An 18,325-nucleotide genomic window follows, 5' to 3' on the forward strand; every position below is an offset into this window, starting at 1 on the left:
GGCCCTGCTGGAACCGGAGCTGATCGTCACATTGCAGTTCGAATCTCTGCCCGACAGCCCGGCGCTCGGTGTCACGGACTCAGGTCGTATAACCCTGTTACAGCTTATACCTCAGTATTGCATCTGTCTCGATACTGAGGGGAAGGACTAGAATGCTCTCCTGATTGTGGTTGTGACATTTGCTTTGATATTGCTTTGCATTGCTTGTGTGACAATAAAACCCCTTTAAAGACATATCACTTGTAGTTTTCATTACCTCGAGGCGAGTGAGACGTTTAAGTGCTCACAGCCTGGGATCCGACTCCTGTTCGTGCTCGCGACAGTTGTGAGTTCGAGACCAGCATGGGCTACATAGTTCCACTTCAATCTTAACTACATAGCGAGACCGTCTCAAAAACCAAAACCTAAACAACAAAAATAAGGATTCCATCACTGGGGAGGCCGAGGCAGGAAGACCACTGTCAAGTGAGACCAGCCTCGACTACACAGTTCAAGGCCAGTGTAACTACATACCGGGATTCTGACCCACAAACGAACGAAAGGGGCGCTCTCGAGCTAGGCGTGGTGGCGCTGGCCTGTTATCCAACAATGGGGAGGCTGAAGCAGGAGGACTGCCCCCGAATTCAAGGGCAGCCTTAACTACATAGTAAGGTCTTAACTCAAAAACACCAAAAGAACAACAAAAAGGCCACTGGGCCTTTACTCTGGAGCCGAGCAACCTGGGGTCCCAGTTCGCGCCTTCCCCAAACCGACGGGAAGCCCTGCCGTCTTTTCCGGTCTGAGCATCAGTTTTTCCAGCATTCACAAAGCCGGGGTCGGGGCGAGCTGCAGGATCCAGAGCACTCGCCTGCCGCCTTTGGAGGCTCCGGGAGGGCTGGAGGCGAGCGCTGCACAGCAAGGCGCTCGGGGATGAAGAGCTGGGCGCTCACCTCCAGCAAGCAGCTCCGCCCTACCTCTCCGCCTCTAGCAGAAGACGAGAGGACTGCGGTGACCGCTTTTTGTTGGAAACGGTAGCCCCGCTGGGCCCCAATTCCCGAATCCAGGCACGCACGTGCCAGGCTCTGAGGCATTTCCGCCAACGTACTCATGGCGACGGGGATAAGATGGCGGCCGCGCAGGCGTACAACTGCGCAGCGGTCGCAAGGGCCGCCCCTCGGCGCGGCTCACGTGGTAATGGCCGCTAGAAACCGCCATTGAGAAAAATGAATGGCCCTTTTGATCACGTGATAGAGGCCTACTAATAGGAAGAAAATAAGGCGTAAAAGACTTCTTCACGTGGTGACGTAGGACTTTGCATTCGCCACTGTCACATGACTAAGCGACGACGTCGAGGGGAAGAGACCGGTACTGGAGCCACGTGACCCGTCACGCAGCGCCTACGCGCGCATCACACGTGTGGGCACGCCCACTTCTCGCTCTTCGCCCCGCCCTCTCACTCGGGTTGGGCCTGCGTCGTGCCGTTACGCGACGAGGAGGCGGGGCTCCGATCGGTCACGTGGCCCCGCACCTCCCCGGCGCGCGCCCGTGCACCATCCCGCTCGCTCCCGGCTCCTCCTCCTCTTCTCGCCATTGCAGTTGGACTCAGCAGCCCGGCGCACACCGCGTGGCTTTTGGGGGCAGACCCCGGTGGGCTGTGGCAGGAGGGAGGAGGCAGCAGCGGCTGCTGTCGGGGAAGGGGACGCCAAGAAGGTAAGCGTCAATGTGGCGGCGCTCCGGCCCGCTCCTGCCTCTGCCCCTCCCCCCGTCTGTTTCCCCTCTCAGGGGGGCCCCGGCTGAGCATTGGCGGTGACAAGGTTGATGACGTTCCGCAGCCCAGTCCTCTACCCGTCCTCCTCGCCCTGGCCTCCGGCTGCTCTCTCCTGGCCCGCGTCGCTCCGGCTCTCGGCCGTTACTCTCCCCCATTGTGCCGAGGAAACAAGATGGCGGCACGGACCCCCAGCCGCCGCCTCCCGCGGGTAGGGCTTTGTCTGTTGCTTGGCCTCGCGCACGCGCGCACGTGCCTGATGCACACACCCCCCTAGGGCTCCGAGCATCCTGGCGGGCTAGGCTGGAGCGACCCCTCTTCTTCTTTGTCCCGGACCCTCCTGGTGCCCGGACGGTCCCAGGTTCCTGAGGCGGGAAACCTCTCCTCTTTTGTCTTCGACTGGGCACGGAGAGACTTGATCCCCCTCCCTGGAAACTCCCCTAGGCGGATTGCACAGGAAGCCTTTGTGGGTTCATGGGGTTCCCAAATCTAGGGTCCGTAGGCCTCCAACAGACTGGGCTCCAAACTTGGGTCAGCTTACTTTGCCTTTTGTTTTGATCAGTTGATTTTCTTTAAGTTGAGTGTTTTCCACGTTGCTTAGGATTTGCATCTTCTCAAAGTGTGATGTGGCTCGATGTTTGGGGGCGCTGTAATCTGCAAGGTGGGGACCAAAACGTGGGTGCTTAAAACCTTTTCCTACCTTTTTTCTTCAAGTAGTTGAGTGATGGAGAGTTTCGAAGGTACTCGTGAGGTTCTGCCTCCGGCTAATGCTCCACCTGTCCGGATAAATTATTTGGGATGTACGAGGCATGTTCTTGCACTGTTGATTTCCAAACTTGGGGAGAGTAAGGTATATCCTCCCAGTGTTTCCAGAATTGCAGTTCCGTTGCTGCTTAGGGAGCAGAATGTGGCCTGCTAGGCAGGATCAGTTTCTGGGTACGTCTTTCTGGATGCTTCCCCTTTTAAAATGGGTGGTGTGATGGAAAATTTGGGGTCCGTTGGAAAATGAGAGTTGCCCTCAGCAGTTAGGGCTCCGATACAGAACGCTTTTCTCCCCGGGTGTTTGTGCTTGGGAAGCTCCTTGGTGCGCTCACAGTCCCACTACTATGTGTTGGGTGACGCTTTGTGTTTGGTCTGCAGGGATGTATGTAGCTGTAGCAGGGACTCGGACAGGTAGTGAAGTGTGGGGAACCAGAGACTCATTCACAGTGGGGACATGGAAAGGCCTCAGGGATGCTGGCAGGTGCTGTCCTGCCTGTTTTATCACCTGTGGATGGCTCCCAGTGTTTGGCATTTGAATGAACGGAGGCTGTGCTGGCCTTAGTACTCTGTAGTTGAGATTATAGGCTGGTGTTTACTACCAGGCTTCACCTTGACTGTACTAGGCACTGAAGTGTCAGTCTTCCTATTTTCTGGGAGCTTGAGTCAGCCTGAGAATCACCTCCCCTTTTTGAAGCTGAGAGGTGCCAGATTATTTTCATTTTTTTGTTTCTCCTCATAGAACTTGTGTAGTATAGCAAAAAGTTACTTTAGCTCCTAGTATTTGTAGAGTTTTGGAGGCTTGTTTTTGAGACAGTGTCTCATGTAATTCACCCTGGCTTTGAACTTGCAGTGATCCTCTTGCCTCAGCCTCCAAAGTTCTGGGGTTACAGGCGTGTGCCATCACAACAGGCTTCATTTTTCTTAAATTCTGGCACTGACAAGAATGCCTGGTAAGACTTTGATTTCCCATCTGTACTTTTTTTTTTTTCTTTCTTTCTTTTTTTCTCTTTTAGACACCCTGGATAAGATTTGCAGGAAGGGCCAGGTGGAGTCCGTACAGGGGAAAGAGCCTTCTTCCGGTGTACAGAAGGTAGCATCTTGTCTGTTTTAGGCTTTAGCAAGGTGTGGGTGTTAGAAATGCTCTTCCAAAAGAGCTTGTGGAAGTTTTCTTTGGTCTGGGGCAGCTCCTTGCTAACGTGTTCACCTTTTCAGATCTTCCTATCACTCTTGATGGCCCCTGGGGAGTGATGAATTTTCCTCGAGATTTGGGTTCCTGCCTCTTGGACTTGTCAGCACATTATTTCACTTGTGAGCTTTGAAAGATGAGTAATTCTACCATTTAATGTTAGCATTTGTGGCCCATGAAGTTGTGACCGACCTTCTGTTTGACTTTTTCAAAGAACCTTTGCAGGTAGTAGGGTTTTGTAGGGTCTGAATTGGTTGCAAAGTCCTTGGAAAGAGATTTGATTACCATTTCCAGTGGTTTGGAATAAGGTAAACAGTAGTTTGGAGTTTATGCATCGTTATTGGAAAAATTTGGCCCTGTGGAGGTGAGTAGGCTTCGGATTTTTGCTGCAGCATTTGGCAGTTTTAGGTAAAACAAGTAGCTTACATCTGTTAAAAGAGTGAGTTGGTGCTGAAATGGTAGTGAGGAGAAGCAGATGTGTATTTGGAGCCAGCGCACAAGGTAAATTTTTTGTTTCTTATTTGTTTGTTTGAGACAGGGTCTTGCTTTGTAGCCCAGGCTACCCTTGAAGGCGAGCCTTCTGCTTCAGCCTCCCGTGTGCTGGGATTTAGCTCAGTGTTTCCATGCCTGCCTTGCAAGTGCGAGGTCCTGAGTTTGATCCCAGGTACCAAAGATAAAATAAAATAGTTAATGATAGTTATGATCTGCTGAGTCCTTGACAACATGTTGCAGGTGATTCCTTTGCAGTTACTAAATAGAAAGCTAGACATTTAAACTGGTGTTTTTTTGTTTTGTTTTGTTTTGTTTTTTTGAGACAGGGTCTCATTATGTAGCCCAGGCTGGTCTTGAACTCGAAGCGATCCTCCTGCCTCAGTCTCCCGAGTGCTGGGATCACAGGCGTGCGCCCGGCTAACTGCTGTTTTTTAGATATCTTCTGAAAGTAGTGTCCAGCTGAAATTTATTTTTCTTGCTTCTCCTTAAACATCTTATCTACTAAAGATACTGAAATATAACTTTTTGTTTGTTTCCTTCAAATTTCCTTGTGGGGATTGAACCCAAGACTGTGAACCTGCACAAACTCTCCCACTGAACTGCTCTGTGCCCCCTAAACTATAACTAGTATTGCAACAATTTGTTTAGTATCTAAAGGCCGTTTTCCTGGGGGCCATATTTGATCACCAAAGATAGTTTAGTTTCAAAATTAGATGTATGTGTCCTTTTATTAAAGTGTGTATATTGTTTCCAGATTATTTTTACAATTTTAGATCAGTGAGAAGTGGTTCTGGCAATTTGAAGTCTGTGGTAGTTTTTCTTGAACATACCAAAGACCTATCTTGAGTTTCATAAGGATTATAAGGTCTGGTGTGGGGGATTCATCAGTCTGTGAGGCCGCTTGCTTTTTTTCCTTGAACTACTTTCTCTTGTCTGAGTCTCTGGTTTAAAGAATAAAACCAGAAAATAGTTGAGTAATTTGGTACTTTTTTTTTTTTTTTTGAGACAAGGCCTTGTACAGTAGTTCAGGCTGACTCACTATATAGTTCAGGGTGGCCCTCCTGCTTCAGTGTCCCAAGTGCTGGGTTGACAGGTATGCTGCCCCGCACCCAGCCTAGCTGGGTAATTTTTTAAAAAATGTTGGCTGAGTGCTTGGCCTCAAATCTGTGATTTCTTCCCCCTTGTGAGGCTGAGTCAGGAGGGTTGAAAGGTCAAGCTCAGTATAGGCAATTTAGTGATTTAGCAATACACTGTCTCAAAAGGGCTGAGGATGTTAACTGTAGCTCAGTGTGAAGGCCCTTGGTTCAATCTCCAGTACTGTACCCCTGCACCCCCCAAAAAAAGGAAAGACAAGCCAGGCGTGGTGATGCACTCCTGTCATCCCAGCGCTTGGGAGGCTGAGGCAGGAGAATGGCTTCAAGTTCGAGGCCAGCCTGGCCTATATAGTGAATTCAAGGACAGCCTGAAACGTACAGTGAGACCGTCTCAAAAAGAAAAAAAATTGCATTTGGTGGTTCACTTAGGTTTTTGGCGGGTTAATTATAGCCACACATTCATAATTCATTTAAAAAGTCTAAGCCACATATCTCAAAGTCCCAGCTATTTGGGAGGCTGAGATAGGAGGATCATTTAAGCCCAGGTTTTCGGGGCCAGCTTGGGTAACATAGTGAGACCCTATCTAAACCTGTCTAAATATCACTGATACAGAAATAAACTCCTGAGCCCCAGGGGTCCTAAGCTCTTACTACATACTCATGCCATAAGTGAGGCACAGAGCATCCTTACAGGCCAGGACGCAAGGAGCTGTGTGGGTGTCTGGGTGAGTGCTCACTAAGGCCTTTGAAAAAGCAGATGTGTAATCTCCAGAGGGGAGAGAGGGTGAGTCATTTGGGGTGAAATTATTTGTCTTCTTTGTTTGTTTTAAAAGAATTTATTTATTTATTGCAGTACTGGAGATTAAGCTTAGGGCCTCATGTGTGGCAAGCAAATGCTCTACTGTTGAGCTGTATCCACAACTCGGTTTTATTTATTTATTTATATTTGGTACCAGGATTGTACTCAGGACCTTGCCCTTGTGAGGCAGGTATGGTGCCACTGAGCTAAATCCCTGGCCCCTTAAGTCTGTTTTGTTAAAATCCAAGCTTTTGACTGCAGAAGGAGTACGTGTTCAAGGCCAGCCTGAGCTACACACTGAGACCCTGTATCAAACAAACAGCAAAGAGCCTGGCACTGTGACAAGGATCGAAAGTGTGAGTCCAGTCTGGGTGGCTTAGACCCTGTCTCATAGTGCTGGGGATGTATCTCAGCGTGAGAACCCTGGGTTCAGTTCCCAGCACCAAACAAAAACAGCTTTTGAAAGCTGAACTGTCAACCCGGTCTGGAGTGTAGCTAGCTCGGGGATAGAGTACTTAACTAGCAGGTGCAAGGTCTACAACACCACAAAAAATAAAACTGGCAGCTGCCACATGGCCTGGCAGTTACGCTCTTCGTTCAGAGCTATTTCTCAAGGAAAGGGAAGATGTCCTGGTGAAAACCTACGCACAGTGGTTTAACAAACCTTATTTGAGTCAAGATCTGGAAACAAAGTACTGCCTTTCTGACAGTGAACTATCAAAGTGTAGCACATCCTTCCTACAGAAAACAATTTATCAACAAAGAGAAGTTATCTCTTAATGCACACAAAAAATGGTTGGATGAGTTTTCCTATAGTATAACCGAGTGAGAAAAGGTTACATACTCTGTATTCCCATTTCTATGACTTTTTGGTGTTTTGAAGCAGGCTTGCTGAGTTGCCCAGGCTAGCCTGGAACTCCTGATCCTCTTGTCTGTTGAGATTAAAGAGCTGTGACACCAAGCATAGCTTGGGGTTTGGGGGTTTTCCCCTTGTGCTTGGGATTGAACCCCAAGTATCCTGTGCATGCTAACCTAATCTCACACTCTACTGAGCTGAGCCTTCAGCTCAGTGTGACTTTTCTTTTTTTTTTTTTTTGAGACAGAGTCATTTTGTAGCCCAGGCTGGTCTCAACTCACAGCAATCCTCCTGCCTCAGCCTCCCGAGTGCTGGGATTACAGGCACGAGTCACCAAGCCCAGCTTGTGTTCTATAGTTTTACAAGGTGTTACTTGTGGGGGGGAAGAGTAGAGTGGGTCTCTCTGTTGTTTCTTATGTTTGTGAAGCTACAGTTCTTTCAGAGCAGAAGAGCTCACTTAGCACTGTATCAAGCCTCTGTAATCACAGTTTGTTTATCCCAGCTACTGCAGAGGCTGAGATGTGTTGGATCACATGAGCCCAGGAGTTGGGACCAGTCTGGGCAACATAGTGAGACCACTCATTTTTTACTTTGCTGTTTATTTTGGTACTAGAAGCTGAACTCAGGGTCTTGCACTAAACTATATTCCCTGATTGGTTGCTTATTTATTTAATTTTGGGTTTTTGAGACCAGATCTTACTATATAGTTCAGGCTGACCTTGAATTCACTATGTAACACAGGCTGGCCTCAAACTCCTAGCAATCCTCCTACCTCAGCTATTTTTTATTTTAAAATAATCTGTGTGGCTCAGGCAGACCTGGAGTTTGAAATCCTCCTTCCTCAATCTCTTCAGTAGCTGGGATTACAGGTGTGTGCCAGCTCACCCAGCTAAGACCCTGTTTCTTTAAAAGGGTGGTGGGGCTGAGTATACAGCTCAGGGATAAGTACTTTCCCAGCATGCTTGAGGTGAAAAAAGGTACCCTTACTAAAATAATGCATGTCTTTGTAAGTAAACGACATTTTTGAAGAGTTTTTTTGTTTTTTGTTTTTTTTTGGTACTGGGGATGGAATTTGGGGTCCTTGTGCTTGTGAGACGGTGCGGGAACTCCTGAGCTAAATCCTCTGTCCAAGGTGATACTTTTGTATTTCCTTAACAAGGGGGTAAATGCACTTTAGGGAGAGATAAACACATTAAATTGTACATGAAATTATAAAAGATAAGAACCCAAGGACTTCTCGTGGAGTAGCTTGGGAGGGTTTCCTCTGCTTCCAGCCAGGTGTGTGAAAGCTGCTCCCTCAGCCTTGGCTCCCTGAAGAGCACACTGGACAGCGGTTTGCTAATTTTCACTTGAAGTTTTGGTTAACATTTTTCTGTGATACTGTGTTTCTCACATGCAGATTTAAAGGCCTGTTAGGTCATACAAGAGCAGTTAAGTTGATCCTTCTACTACATTGTATGTTTCTCTCTCTTTTTCGGTGGGGGGGGTCAAACTCAGGACCTTGCGCGCTTGTACGCTTGTTAGGTAGGCAGCTAAATCCCTGGCCCTACATTGTATTTTTAGTACTACCATTCATGAATTATTTTCCCATATTGTCACTTTTATTTTTATTTTGGCAGTGCTGAAGATTGAACTTAGGGCTTTATATATGCTAGGCAGGCATCCTACCACTGAGGAACATCCCCAGCCCTTTTTTTTTTTTTTTTTTTTTTTTTTTAAATTTTGAGAGGGTCTCACCAAACTACCTGGGCTGGCTTTGAATTCGTGATCTTCCTGCCTCTGCCTCCAGAGCAGCTGAAATTGTAGGGGTGTGCCACCATGCCCTCCGAAAGAATGTGTGAACATAGCAGAAGAAAATAAACTTGAGGGAGATAATCCTGTAAACAAAATTTTTAGACACTTTCCCAACTTTGACTTCTCCCTGTGGGCTAGTGGGAACATTATTACAGACAGAGTGGAGAGACCCTTGAACTGGGATTTCACATTTATGGTTTTTTGTTGTTATTGTTGTTGTTGTTGTTGTTGTTTGTTTTTGTTTTTGTTGTTTTTTTTCCAGAGTGGCATCAGTAACCAGGTTGGCATCAGTTTGGCTGGATCATTTTTGTTATTTCTCCATCTGTCCCTGCTGATGTGAATCTAAACAGTCACTTAGGAGTAGAATGTGTCCCTTTTTCCCCTCGCAGCTCAGAATGGAGCAGCTCTAGCACTCAGGAGACCCAGTGCTGGATTAAGTCTACATAAGCGCTGAAGTCTAATTTGGTCTCCGTCTTGCCGTCCACTTTAGGACTGTTCCCTCAAGGTGCCAGGAAGGCTTTAAGATCTGTTTCAAACACAGGACAGACAGGTGGGACCGTGCTTGTTTGTTCCTTCTTCAAGCATTTGCCAATCTATACCAGCTAACATGGGATGCTTTTTTCCAGCAGCAAGTGCTGTGAGCCTCATTGTAATTCGGGAGAGATCAGATAGATGTCCATTGCACCACAGGCATAAGGTTTTGTGGTTTTAAACCTCTTAAGTCTGCATGCTGTGGGTGGGCTGATTTCAGGAATAAAAAGAAACCAGATCCCTGCATGTTGGAACATCCCAACCCACGTGGAAATCAAGTTTAAAATCCAAATGCTTCACTTACCCCTCCTTCCTTGCCCCTTCAGAGAGGCTGCTCTCATTGGTGCCCAGGTCTGAGTCATGACCGCGATTACAGGAGCAGCTTTTACATTAGGTTAGGTTGGTTGGGGACGGTGGAGCCTTGCCTGTAAGTGGGTGTGGTGGCCTTCTTGGCAGCATTGCTACTCCCTAAAAAATCTCTTAGGAAGTTTCTGCTTGATGAGGGGACTCTAGAGTGAGTTTATGAGATGAATCCCTAGTATTCAAGGCCAGTGCAGCTGAGTTGGGTGACAGATCTGTGCTCACATGGAAGACAACTGAGGTTAGCTTTGTTGCTCTGCAAAGGAAGAACAGTTCCCAGTTTTTAAACATTGGTTTTGATCTATCAGAATCTGGAGGCATTGTCACTGTGGCCTGGTCTAGAGGAGGCCCTGGGGATGAAAGGGCCACAGGCAGGTGGGGTGTGGTGGCCCAAGCCAACCAACCAGGGCCCCGTGGGTCGGCTCTAGGGCCCATGCTGTAGCCTAGGATGGAGTGAGGTTGCAGCCGTTGCCCAAGCACTCACAGATGTCAATTTCAGTGGTGCAGGCAGCAGACACAAACCAGGGGCAGGATTATTGTATGAAGACCGTTGTCCTGGGTGTGTGCTGTCCTGGAGGTGCCTTGGATGGGAAAATTGTTGACCTGGTGAGTGTTCTTATTCCCAGGAGTGGAAAGATGGCTTCTCTCAGTGTGTCAGATGGGATTTTCAGAGTAGAGCATAGTTAAGTTCTGTATCTTTATGAATTCATGGATTTGTATTATGAAAGTGTTCAGAAATATCATATTATAGTATTCACTTACCTGTACATGTAACAGGTTATGCCATTGGCATTTGGTGCTGTTCATCTCTCAGTCAATTTAAATAATCATTTTGTTTGTTTTGGTACCTGGGATCTACCTCAGGTCCTTGTGCTTGCAAGGCCGGCGGAGACATTCATTTGTTCTTAAAAACAGGGTCTCTCTGTGTAGCCCAGGCTGGCCTCAAACTCTTGTACTGCCTCTGCTTTCCAAGTTACAAGTGTGTGCGACCACACCTGGCAGCCACTTTAATTTTTGTGATGCATTTCAAGCTAAGGAGTTGAAAGTCTTCCTCTGCATGTTAACTAAAGTTCAGTATTTATTTAGTTGTTGTTTTTTCTTTTGAAGTAAAGCACAGAGTGTAAGTATGCTTATCAGGGAATTTTAACTGCGGCATGTACTCAAGCCCCATGACCTAAAAAGCAAAAGTGAGAAGCCAGGTGTGGTGGCACATGCCTGTAATCCCACCATTCCAGAGGCTGAGGCAGGAGGATCACTGTGAGTTTGAGACCAGCCTGGGCTACGTAGTGAGTGCCAGGTCAGTCTCAACTACATGGTGAGACCCTGTCTCAACGCCCCCACCCCAAAGAAAAGCCAGAGTGAGCCTGCCCCTGTCCATTTGAGCCCTGCAACCATCCCCATTAGAATTTGGAATCCACCACTTGGAATTTTTCCAACATTTGATGGTTTCACTATCCTAGACCTTCATTATAGGCAGAAGTGTGTGTTACCCCTTCTGGATCTTAGTTGTCCTACATAGAGCCCTTGCAAGTTACTACTTCTACCTTCTCTGGGAGCTTGCACTCGACCACGTCCATTATTTCTGGGTTTTCTGACACTGCAGCATGGCTCTGGTCCACCTGATACATTTCCTGTGGTAGGTACCCAGTCATCTCCTTCAGGAACTTCATTTTATATAATTTTTTTTTCTGTTTTCTTTTTGGTACCAGCGATCAAACTCTGGACCTTGTACTTGTGAGGCAGGCAGCAGAACCACTGAGCTAAGGCCCAGGAACCTCATTTTAGACATTCTGGTTCTAAAGCCCTTTAATAAGAAGGTCTTTGCCCCCTAGAGCCTTGTTGTAGAGGCTGTGCGTTGTCTTTGTAGTGGAGACAATGGAGTGTAAAGCTTGCTGACTGGGTGGAAGGGTGGAGCTTCTCTTTTTTGCTCAGAGAACAGGGACCAGTCCCTTGTCTGTCACTGCCCTAGCATCTGGCCCCATGCCTGGCATGAGATATATATTTGCTAAATACTTGAACAAATGGGGTAAATAAATGGCAGCCATCACTCAAATTGGTGAGACTGCAGGATAGAAGGAATTGAAGTGTCCGTCCATCCACTACCCTGACTCCTTACTTGTACCTCAGAAGTATTTTCCAAGCTTGTCATAAAACAGGATTCGGTGATTTTCTGAGCCTTGTTTTTTTTTAGTTTACCTGCCATGGCTAAACATTGGTAAGTGTACAAACTTACTATGCATTAAAAATGACATTAATTTGGGTGCAGTATCACAAGCAAGCCCCTGGGCAACTTAGCAAGACCTGTCTTAAACTAAAGTTTTAAAAAATGGGTTGGGATGTAGCTTGGTAGTGGAGTCTCTGGTATTCATTCCTCAGTATTGTAAAAAAACTGTCGCGGAAACTAGGCATGGTGACATCCACCTTGAGTCCCAACACTCAGGAGGCTGAGGCAAGAGGATCACCATGATGAGTTCTAGGCCGTCCTGAGCTACATAATGAATTCAGAGCCAGCCAAAACTAGCAAATAAACAAAAATGCTGTCATGGAACTCTTCTGACATGTACAAATAGATTTCAGTGTATTGGTCTCCCAGCTTCAACAGCTGTCAGTGTTTTGCATTCTTATTTCATCCTTCTGTCCCCCACCCCCAGAATATTTTAGAGCAAATACCAGCCTTGTAGTTTCAGCCAGAACTTATCTGAAATTTGCATCAGACAACCATCACATCATTTATGTCTAGCTGGACAGTAATTTAATTAGGACACACGTGGAGATGCACATTGCTCATTAGCTTCCAGAAGCCTAGTGGTACCATTTTGAGAATTTGAAATCTATGCTGCTTGCTTTAGGTAGATTGGGTCATTTAATTTTCACAGTTCCTTTGCAGAGGGTAGAGCACTGTTTCCATTTTGCAGGTGTAGGAAGGAAAGTCCCAGGAAACTGTTCAAGGCCACGCAGCTTGTGGCTGAGTGCATAGTAGATGACTATTCCAGTGGTGGCCTCTCCAAGGTTACATCTGCCTGGTAACTTTTTCAGAAAGTTACTGGTTTTTTGTTCCACAAAAGCCCTTTTGGGCCCCAGTGCAAGGCCCTGAGCTTTTCTCTTCTCTTCTCTTTTGTCTCTCTCTTTTTTGTGGTAACAGGGACCCAACTAGAACCTTGCGCTTGTGAGGCAGGTGTGGTACCACTGAGCTAAATCCCCAGTCCTTTCCTCTTTTTTCTTTCTCTGGACACCAAGTGCTGGGATTACAAATGTGCATCACTGTGCCTTGCTGACATACCAAGATTTTCAGGAACATTTCTGTCTGTAGCATTTTTGGGACACTTAATATTTTTTGTTTTAACTTTTTTGATATTCCTCTTGGCTTGAACCACTGGTGATATATGCATGACGGTCCCCTTGTGTGGCTGGTATCACCTGAGGGAACTCGTTCCATGCTTGTACCACTAGTGGTTCAGAGCTGCCCGGCAGGGAGACAGACATATGAATTACAGCCCCCTTGTGAATGTGTTAAGCCTTTAAAGATGTAATCGGCGGAGTGAACATGCTAGGGGATATTTCCCAATGCTTTTCAAATTTTAAAATTTTTTGTCCTTTGGCCAGGGATGGTGACACAGTCCTGTAACCCCAGCATGTGGGAGGCTGAGGCAGGAGGATCACTGCAAGTTTGAGGCCTGCCTGGAATACATAGCAAGATGTGCTACCTCCCCCCAAAAAATTTTTTATCCTCTTTGGAGTGAAGTGGATTCTTCAGTCTTGACAAGATTATTCCCAAATTGCAGAAAGTCTCCATATTTTCCTCCCCTTGTGAATCTTAGCTGCCACAGTCAGAAGGTGCAAGGACATTGATAGATTTTTCTTAACATCTACAGTGGAAACAGTCGACAGTAACTGCTCCATGTCTGTCAAATGCGCAATTTTTGATGGTTTTTAAATTTACTTATTTATTTATTTGGCCTCAGACTCATGATGGTCATCCTGCCTCAGCCTCCTGAGTGCTGGGGTGCCAGGCATATGCCACCACACCTGGGTTTTTTGATGTTGTTCTGTTCTGTTTTCAGTTGCTAAGGATTGGATTTAGTGCCTAATACATAATACTAAGTACTGTATGTGTTTTATTATTTGTTTTGTTGGTACCAGGGATCAAACTCCAGACTATATGCTTGCGAGGCAGGCAGCAGAACCACTGAGCTAAATCCCTGGCCCTGTATGTGTTTTAAATGCAAGCTGTACTTGTCATTTTACTTTATATTTACACAAAATGGCAGGCTAACCAGACATGGTGGCACATGCCTGTAAATCCAGTATTTGTGAGACTGAGGCAGGAGGACGGATGGCACGTTTTACACCAGTCTGTGCCATGCAGTGATACACTGTTTAAAAAACAAACCAAAAAGAAAATATTTTTAGAAGGTAGAAAAAGAAGAGGAAAGTAAGAACCATCTGAGTGTGGATATAAAGTGAGAGGTGGCTCCTAAAAAGCACTGTTGGGCCGGGGATTTGGCTCAGTGGTGCTGCCGTCTGCCTCGCAAGTGCAAGGTTCGGAGTTTGATCCTTGGTACCAAAAACAAACAGACTGGGCTGGAGATTTAGCTCAGTGGTTCCGCTGGCTGCCTTGCAAGTGCAAGGATGTGAGTTCGATCCCTGGTACCAAAAAAAAAAAAAAAATCACAAAAATAAACAGCTTCCATTTTAATAAGAGTTATAATTAGGGCTGATCAGTCCCTCATGTATCCTGCTGTGTCGATTGGCCCCTTGGTGAGGCTGCTAAAATGAACCTGTTTGTAAAATACTTGGAACTAAACAGATTTTCTGGTCTTATAGATAGTTGAAGTATTGGTAACACCAAGGAAATCTGTCACAGTTTGAAAAGCTAAGCAAAAGTTTGATTCCCAGACACTACAGAGAAAAGTGAAAATGGTAAGTTTTTTTCTTTGATTGCAGATACTATTTCTTTACATACAAAGATGTTTGTAGCAGTTCCCCAAAGCATTTGATTCTGTGATCGTTTTCTGTTGGACTTTGTGAATTATAAAGTAATATGTATCTTAGTAATTCGAATGCAGTAGTCCCTCCTTATCCGTGTTTTCGCTTCCCGCGGTTTCAGTTACTTGCGGTCCACCGCAGTCTGGAAATATTAAGTGGAAATTCCAGAAATAAACAATTGATAAATTGTAAATTGCGCCCGATCCCCATGCCTGCGTCATTCACCTCACTTCATCTCATCACGTAGGCATTGTACCATCACCACTTCACCACGAGAGGAAGAAGGGTGAGTACCTGCACTAAGGTATTTTGAGAGACCACGTCCATGTGGACTTTATTCAGACGTTGTTGTAATTGCTGTTACTAGTAATTCTTAACCTCATACTTGCCTCATTTAGATTAAACTACATACATCTGTATGTTGATGAAAGGCGTAGTAGATGTGGGTTCGGCACTGTCCGCGGTTTCAGGCATCCGCCGGGGTCTTGAAGTATATCCAGCGCATAAGGGGGGACTACTGTGCTGTAGAGCTAGCCGAGCTGCCCGTCCCTCACCCGCCCAGAGGGAAGAACAGTTGGCTTGTTTCTCAGCCCTTCCTTCAGTGTGTTCATCCAGTCTTACTTCACGTGAAGGATAGAGAGCAGCATTTGGGCTGTGCATCTTGAGTAATGAGTTGTGGGTTGCCCGGTGTCTTGACCTCATTTTTAGCTTAGTTTTCACGTTTCCAGCGTCCAATGCGGATTTTTGTGAATGACGATCGCCATGTGATGGCAAAGCATTCTTCGGTGTATCCTACCCAAGAGGAGCTGGAGGCAGTGCAGAACATGGTGTCCCACACCGAGCGGGCTCTCAAAGCTGTGTCTGACTGGATCGACGAGCAAGAGAAAGGCAACAGCGAGCAGGCCGAGTCTGACAACATGGATGTGCCCGCAGACGACGAGAGCAAAGAAGGCGCCGGGTAGGTTCGAGGCCTCGTGCTCGGCACCGCTTTCCTAAGAAGCACTGCCTCGCTGGCTTCTGGGCAGAGCAACCCCCTGCTGAGCCGGCCTGTGTGTGTCCTGCAGGGAACAGAAGGCGGAACACATGACCAGGACCCTGCGGGGCGTGATGCGGGTCGGCCTGGTGGCGAAGGGTCTTCTGCTCAAGGGGGACTTGGATCTAGAGCTGGTGCTGCTATGTAAGGAGAAGCCCACAACGGCCCTCCTGGACAAGGTGGCTGACAACCTGGCCATCCAGCTTGCTGTGAGTGGACTGGGTCGTGGTGGGGATGGGAATGGGGCAGAGAACTGTGGAGCGTGTGAGGCAGAGGAAGAAAGGACCAGTGTGTGTGCGCCTGTGTGCCAGGAAGCAGGCTCCCCTTGAATCTGCTGTGGGGATACCTTTCAGTGAGTGACAGGAGAGACTTGCTTCGGCATTACATACACTAAAATTGGAATGGTATGGAGAAGACTAGCCTGGCCCCTGTGCAAGTAGGACACGCAAATTTGTGAAGCCATCACATTTTTGTCTCCTCTGTTTCCTAATTTTCACTGGTAGGAAAACAGGCTCTGGTTAAAAAAAAAAAAAAAAAAAAATGTGGTGTGGGGATACCACAGAGCCGCTGATGGTCTGGGGCAGTCAGCCAGACATACCAACAGCTGCGAGGACACCATGCCTGCCATGTACCACCCACATAAGACTAAAGACAGTTGAGCTGGGATTGTTAGTCTGGGTCCTCAAGATGAACGGACGGTATTAGAATTAACTCTTCCTCCTGTGTCAAACCCATATATACATCGAACTCTTTCTTCTTTCCCTCCTTTCCTCCCTCCTTGCCTTCCTTCCTGGGATTGAGCCCAGGGCTTTCACGCTGAACTGTATCTGCAGCTTCCATTTTTTATTTTTAGTTTGAGACAGGGTCTCACTGAGTTGCTTGGGCTGATCTCAAACTTGGGATCCTCCTGCTTCAGCCTTCCAAGAGTGCTGGGATTACAGTGTGTGTGGCAGCACGTCCAGCTAACATCATTTTCTCAAAAGCCCAGTTATTTGCTCCATTATAAAAGCATTGTGTAAGGAATGGACTGTGACATTTAGGGAGCACTGAACCGCTGGCAGCCCAGTCCTGCTCTGAGTGTGCTGACGGGAGGCTGGAGGCCTGGGGCTAGTCAGCTGAGAGGCCAGAGGGGAGTGGTAGGGCCTAACTGCACCACTGTTGTGTGCTCTGCCATTTGCAGGTTGATCACTGTGGCTTTAGCTACCAAAGAAAATTGAAGCTAATTCTGTGTGTGTGTGTGTGTGTGTGTGTGTGTGTGTGTGTGTGAGAGTGAGTGAGTGTGAGTGAGTTTGTGTGGTACCAGGAACAAACTCAGGACCTTGCGCTTTCAAGCCAGTCGTGGCGCCATTGAGCTAAATCCCTAGCCCAAAAGAGGAAATTTAAAATGATCTTAAATCTTGTTCCATTGAAAAGAAGAATCTTCTCATGCAAACGTGTGTTTTGTCATACGGGACTGAGCATTTGTGATTCAGGACAGAGAGCCATGTAGTATGTTAGAAATTACTAAGCAGCAACTAATGATGATGCCCTAAAGTGTCTTCTAGTAGTGACTTTAAAATTTCGTCATTGTCTATAAAAAAAAGTCAAGTGCAGCAGATCACTGTAAATACTTGATGAAGAGTCATTCCTTTTTTTCCTTCAGCACAGGGGATCAAATCCAGTGCCTCCCCCATGTTAATCAAAAGCATTACCATGGAGCCACACCCCCAGCCTAGGAGTCATTCTGCAAACATGGAGGAGTGGATAGGGGCTGAGGTGTTGCTCTGTGCTTGGGCCTGTGCTGGACATGGGCTTAGTGTGTGCTGAGGGCCAGGGTTCCATTTCTAGTTTAAAAACAAACAAAACGGAAAAAGCAGGGCAGTGTGTGTGTGTGTGTGTGTGTGTCATCCCAAAAAGCCGAGGCATGAGCCAGGCATGGTGGTGCATGTTTATAGTCCTAGTACCTGGAGCTGAGACAGGAGATCTCTGTAAGTTTGAGGTCACTCTGGGCTATATGGTGAGTTCAAGGCCAGCCTGACCTGCGTAGTGGGATGCTGTCTCAAAAAAAAAAACTACAACAAGAAAGTTGAGGCAGAGGATTGCCAATTTCAGCTTGGCCTGCAAAGTTTAGTAAGACTTTTAGTCTAGATAAGATAGATTAGATGGCTGGATGGATAGATAGGCAGGCTAGAGATGTGGTTTCCTGGATACAATTTCCCATTACTACAAAATGAAAAAAACACTTCAGTGCTTCCTGACAGCCCCCTCCCCATACACACGTATGGTGTGTCTGCGCACAAGGGGAGAGTGGAGTGCTCCCTGCACCTAGGGGGTGTGCGGGGGGTGCTGTTGCACATTCTGTAGGGCACAGAGCAGCCCCTCAACCAGGTTACCTGGCCTGGAAAGCTGATGGTGCTAGTGTTGAAAAATCCTAATTTAGCTGGGTGTGGTGGCGCCTGCCTGTCATTCCAGAACTCAGGAAGCTGAGGTGGGAGGATCTCAGCTAGTTGGAGGCCAGCCTGGGCTACATAGTGAGACCCTGTCTCAAAAAACACACACAAAAAAAGAAAAATTCTAATTTTTATTTCCAGTGTGTGTGTGTGTGTATTTTCTCTACTATGTGATGATTACAGTACTGTTTCTTTTATAAAAGCAATAAAAGCTTGAGTTTGCTGCCAAAGTAGCACAAAAAAAGTAAAGTCACACATG

At 46.8% G+C, this 18,325-nt stretch overlaps 1 protein-coding gene and 1 non-coding gene across 2 annotated transcripts in view; both read left to right on the forward strand.

Moving 5' to 3' along the window:
* The first annotated feature begins 1,461 nt into the window (after window positions 1-1,461).
* Window positions 1,462-18,325, forward strand: part of Ilf3 (interleukin enhancer binding factor 3) — a 31,490-nt gene continuing 14,626 nt past the window's right edge. Inside the window, exons 1-6 of the mRNA XM_033759738.1 lie at window positions 1,462-1,689; window positions 14,443-14,538; window positions 14,852-14,890; window positions 15,333-15,562; window positions 15,669-15,850; window positions 18,023-18,028. Coding sequence (XP_033615629.1) covers window positions 14,536-14,538; window positions 14,852-14,890; window positions 15,333-15,562; window positions 15,669-15,850; window positions 18,023-18,028 — 460 coding nt within the window. The 5' untranslated portion in view covers window positions 1,462-1,689; window positions 14,443-14,535. The remainder of the gene's footprint in view (window positions 1,690-14,442; window positions 14,539-14,851; window positions 14,891-15,332; window positions 15,563-15,668; window positions 15,851-18,022; window positions 18,029-18,325) is intronic.
* On the forward strand, window positions 16,008-16,110 carry LOC117284527. The gene has a single exon (XR_004515640.1). It is a non-coding gene; the product is annotated as a U6 spliceosomal RNA (small nuclear RNA).

Source organism: Fukomys damarensis, unplaced genomic scaffold (assembly GCF_012274545.1).
Source record: "Fukomys damarensis isolate Sample0158 unplaced genomic scaffold, DMR_v1.0_HiC HiC_scaffold_37, whole genome shotgun sequence".
NCBI lineage: Eukaryota > Metazoa > Chordata > Mammalia > Rodentia > Bathyergidae > Fukomys > Fukomys damarensis.